This window comes from Tasmannia lanceolata, unplaced genomic scaffold, assembly GCF_043159265.1.
Source record: "Tasmannia lanceolata isolate RefF3 unplaced genomic scaffold, GAP_Taslan_0.1 ptg000240l, whole genome shotgun sequence".
Taxonomy (NCBI): domain Eukaryota; kingdom Viridiplantae; phylum Streptophyta; class Magnoliopsida; order Canellales; family Winteraceae; genus Tasmannia; species Tasmannia lanceolata.
This window is the reverse complement of record NW_027518916.1, coordinates 64,556-69,984: the sequence shown is the minus strand read 5'-3', so window position 1 is coordinate 69,984 and position 5,429 is coordinate 64,556. Positions and strand designations below refer to the sequence as shown.

At 37.7% G+C, this 5,429-nt stretch overlaps 1 protein-coding gene across 1 annotated transcript; it reads left to right on the top strand.

Moving 5' to 3' along the window:
• Positions 1-3,854: 3,854 nt before the first annotated feature.
• LOC143867442 (putative inactive poly [ADP-ribose] polymerase SRO1) lies at positions 3,855-4,646 on the top strand. The gene has a single exon (XM_077376088.1). The coding sequence runs from the start codon at positions 3,855-3,857 to the stop codon at positions 4,644-4,646; it is 792 nt and encodes a 263-aa protein (XP_077232203.1).
• Positions 4,647-5,429: the final 783 nt, after the last annotated feature.

Here is a 5,429-nt window from a genome sequence, read left to right as displayed (position 1 = left end):
GTTTGGCGTTGCTGCTAGAGGTTCAACAGACCTAGAGAAGTCACCATCTTCATTCATATTCCTCCTTTCATGTCTAAATGATGCACTTCTCCTACTTCGAGGAGAAGAAGGAGCCGACGCTCTTTCTAAAAGTTCATTCACTATTTGTCGAAGCTCTTAATTAGATTGATGTAGTTCGGCAAGTTCGGATCGCACATCGACATTATATATTTCAGTAATAGATCTCGCCATCCACCACACCCTCTATAAACTTGAAAAATCAAGGAAACTCTGATTGGCAGTCCCCTCAGTCGGCCTTTAGGAAAATATTAATAAATAGGCAGTTCACGTCAACCGATATTGAGGCCCACTAATGAAATGTAGCTCCATATATTGTTTTTTATTATTACAGGGGCTCCCTTCAATCTAGCATTCCTCTTCTTTTTGTTAGTATGGATGATTGACATCCGCTCTACCAAATTTGAAGCACAATACTCCAATGATATCAAATCAAACATTCAATCAGGACAGTGGAAAACTAAGTGAGTAGTGCCATTATCAAAATATGGCAAGAGTATAAAAGGCATAATTTGAAATTCCCCACTACTCACTTAGTTTTCCACTGTCCTGATTGAATGGGTACTTAATAGTGGAGATAGTTTCGGGATTTTCGGCGTGTTTGCTTGATTCGTTCAGACACATTTTGGGTAATCGAACTAAGTGTTTTGCTCAAATAACTTAAAGATACAGGTCACGACCCTTGGCCACAAAGATTTCCCTTACCTTAATTGGTTTCTGGATGAGGCTCGTGCTAGCCTTTCACCAACCGCCCCCAAGTTCCTAATAACTACCTAAATGCCCCTACTTCACTAAAAAACCCCAAGAACAATTTTAGAAATTTCTATTTGACAAAATGCCCTTAACTTTTCTCTTTGTTAAATTGAAGCTTCAAATTAGATATAAAATGTTAAATTTCACTCTGAAATTAAGATGTAAGTAATGGAAAGAAATGATTTCTAAGTGCTCGATCTATGATCGGACCCACGAACAAATTGTTTGAAATCAATGATCTGGCCGCCCAAATTTGAATGGATTTGCCAAATTGTTCCTCCCCTTTGAAAATACGGTAAATATTATATCCTTAATTTCTTTTTAAGGCTCATTAATATTACGTTGAAGACTGCAAATTTCAAGCCTTAATTGAATGGATAAGATCATTTAATCGCCGTCATTCGCCGTCATTTTGAAAATTCCATTGTGTCTACATATAGGTGCCTGAGCATTTAATACCCTTCTACCCATCGCAACTATGAGATCCCACATCGGAAAGGGAGGAAAAGTTACCGGGCTATATATGTAGATTTCCCCTCTCCCCGCGGAGTCACATTTTCAGCATCTCCAAGGGGAGGGCCCTGCGAGTGCGTCGGGCATGGTTAGCTGCTGGAAAACAAAACTATGGAGGGTGGAAGATCCAGAACCGGACAATATTTACATGGTGGGATAGAGGAGTGACAACAACCTTTGGGTGAGGGTGATTGTAATGAATGAAGATTAAACTAATAGGATTTCTAGTTACAGTTGATGCAAAAAATTCAAAATTTCTGTAATTTATGGATTTTTCTTAGAATTTTATTTGAGAAATTTGATAGTATCTCTTTTGAGTTTAAATTGAACCCTTTAAATACGGTCTAAACATTTGGAAAATGCTATTCAAATTCAACATGGGACTAAAATCCTGGGGCAATACCAATTACAATTAAACTTTAGCTGGACAAAAATGAGATTTAATTTGAAAAGTGATGTGCCCATAATAATCAAGTAATACTACTACTGCTGCTAATAATAGTAATAATAATGATGATGGCGGCGGCGATGATAATGATATTCTGTTTTTTTTTTTTTTTTTAAATGGCCAAAATTTATATTAAGAGGATACAAGAAGCTAAAGAAAAATTGAAGCTAAAGAATAGTAGATCTTGTATTATGATAATAATGCTAAAAACCAAATATGAATGTTGAAAAATTATAACAACAATTATTTTACCTATTTTGATAAATTAAATGTTATTGGATGTTTATATCTTTTTTTTTCATTTGATTTCTTTTTTCTATTTGCATTTTTTTATCTTTAACTGCCAGGATCGTTAAATAACGATAATCCTCCTTGGCAATTATAACATCCTATACATTGTTGTTTTAATCTTTGATCTTACTATACTTGTTTTAGAAAAGGGTGAACTATTTACTCTTGATATTTAATGGTGACGCATACGTGTAGCCTAATCCTATTTGGAGAAAAATTAACCTCAGATCGAAAGTTCAAAGATCGTTCGAATCGGGTTCGAAAATTTTAAAATTATGACAAACAGTAACATAAAGTTAATCTGATCATTCCGAGATATTTCAAAATAATAAAAAAACGTCCCCTAAATTACCATGAGACCCTTTATTCATCGAACAAGGCTAGACTTAGACGCCCAACATTCGTGCACAAGTAACACATCTTGTTTTCAAGCAAATTTACTCGACATACAAGGCTATTAGGTGTATGCATAGTTACAGAGTTCAAATTAAGAAATAAATATGCGAGGAAAATGTTCAGAAAAAATTAGAATTTCAAGGTAGAAAAGTTTGGAATAATAATTTTAAACGTAATGAAGCGTTCTTGAATATATTAAAATTTGAGTTTTTTTTTATGATGCATTATTATGAAACATGTGAAATGTTTTGAATTATTCATGAATTTTTTTTTTCTCATGTAGCACATAAAAACTTACAATTGTTTTTTCAAAATTTTCAGTTAATGGCAAACTCTAGCAAGGTGTGTTGGCAGCACTTAACTCTAGGAAAATGTTCAGAAAAAATTAGAATTTCAAGTCAGCAGCACTTACCGATTTGGCCACAACATTACAACTTCATTTGAAATAGAAGCATGAAAATTACTCATTGAAGCACCTAGAGAGAGAGAGAGAGAGAGAGAGAGAGAGAGAGAGAGAGAGAGAGAGAGAGAGAGAGAGGTGGGGTTGGGTTGGGTAAATAACTCATTTTTAATTAATTAGTTTAAAATAAAAGAACAAAATGGTGGTCAAATTCTTATTTTTAATGAGCCTATTTTGGAAATTTCAGTAATGAAACAAGGGCAACTTTTCCTCAAGAAAAAAATAGTAGAATGGTAATTTAGGTAACATAGGAGTGCAGTTTGGAAATCTATTCATCTATATAATCACATTTGCAGCCAAAAGCCTCTGTATCATGCCATGAGCAGCCAAAAGCCGTAGAATAACACATTCAACTCCTCTCATCTCTCCTCTCCCTGCAACTTCTTCTTCTTCATCATCCTCTCGCCATATCACGAAGATCCACGGTCACCCCGGCCCTTTGATTATCACCGATTGTCAACCCCTCTGTTTCAACTCAACATCCATAATTTAACTACCCAAGAAATCCCCTCTTTCCTAACCAATTCCTCCTTCAAGTTATATCCTTGTTACCGATTCTTTTAACACCTCAAAATCCAACCTATTTGTTGTTCTTTAACCCATTAACAGTTCTTTCATTCTCATCATATTGAAAACTCCCTTTCTTGATTTCAACAGCCCATTAACCTTGTGTCCCGTCTGTTTCCAACACCCTTCGCACGTGCCTTTTCAATTTTTTTACAACCCTCTTGATATCAAAGCTTCCGCTATCCGGCCCTACGTCGTCATCATCATCATCAGGTCCCTTTTCATTTTTTTCACAACCCTCTTGATATCAAAGCTTCCGCTATCTGGCCCTACGTCATCATCATCATCATTGCCATCCCTCCTCCGCCTCCTCCGCCTCCTCCTCCTCCTCCGCATCTCTCTCTCTCTCTCTATCTCTCTCTGAAAAAAATGCAGCCAACCAGTTCTCTTTCTCCGCTATTTCAGAATAAAGACCGTTTTGAAAAAAGCGCCACTCCAGCGCGAATCATGTTCTACTCACACTCAGAATGGTCTGATTACCCATACGATAACTTCCAAGTACTCAAGACGGCTTTTGTTTCAGGATTTCCTTCCACCATTTTGGAAATCCAAAGTCATCGTTACCTCATAGATTTCCTTCGTATGCTACAAACTGATTTGACTTCTGGATCAGAACGATCCATCGCTTGGATAGATGTTTCCGGGAAATGTTTCTTCCCCTGTAGTGTTCATCAACCAATTGCAGAAGAAAAAGGAGAAACTCAGCCCCCAACTTCCAATAAACGGGTTCGTATCTCCCAAGAAGAAGAGGATGTAATCCCAGCCGTTGATGTTGCGTGTATAGTAAAGCTAGATTTCAACTTAATAGGAATGAAGCTGAATGAGGAGAGTGTAGATTATAAGAAGATTAAGAATATATTTATGAAGGGGATGAGGGAAATGGATAAAAAGGCGAAGGTGACCGCTATCCATTGCTGCTTGTATAAGGGGGCCAAGAGGATAGAAAGGTTACAGGAATTTCGGAGATATATGAGGTTGACTGAGTTACTTCGTGGGGATGCCAATGTTGCTTATGGATGGTATGGTGGATCTCCACAAGCTGTGGAGAATTTTATTTTGCATGGTTTTGGAGAGCTGGAATATGGAAGATTGCATGATGGGTCCTCTTCCAACGTTGGAGCCTATCTATATCATGAAGACTATTCTCATGTTGCAAGGTAACCAAACCCTAATTTTATTAGGAAGCTTTCTTTGGGGAAGTGACATATTCTCCCCACTTTCTTCCCGGGACCACCAACACTATTTTACGCTCGAAAGTGTGGCCCAGGGTAGAAAAGGGGGTGAATATATCATTTTCAGATTTTTAATTTAGTATATGTGTGGGGCCACATTTTGGTGATCCAAACTATTCAGATGCTGGGCCCAAACGTCTTGACCATAGAATAGATCAATTTCTATTGATTTTCTGAGGAACGGTTTGGACCATGTGAAAACGATGGCGGATCCCACTTCCCATTCAATATCATTCTATTTGTTGTTCTTTAACCCATTAACAGTTCTTTCATTCTCATCATATTGAAAACTCCCTTTCTTGATTTCAACAGCCCATTAAGCTTGTGTCCCGTCTGTTTCCAACACCCTTCGCACGTGCCTTTTCAATTTTTTTACAACCCTCTTGATATCAAAGCTTCCGCTATCCGGCCCTACGTCGTCATCATCATCATCAGGTCCCTTTTCATTTTTTTCACAACCCTCTTGATATCAAAGCTTCCGCTATCTGGCCCTACGTCATCATCATCATCATTGCCATCCCTCCTCCGCCTCCTCCTCCTCCTCCTCCTCCGCATCTCTCTCTCTCTCTCTATCTCTCTCTGAAAAAAATGCAGCCAACCAGTTCTCTTTCTCCGCTATTTCAGAATAAAGACCGTTTTGAAAAAAGCGCCACTCCAGCGCGAATCATGTTCTACTCACACTCAGAATGGTCTGATTACCCATACGATAACT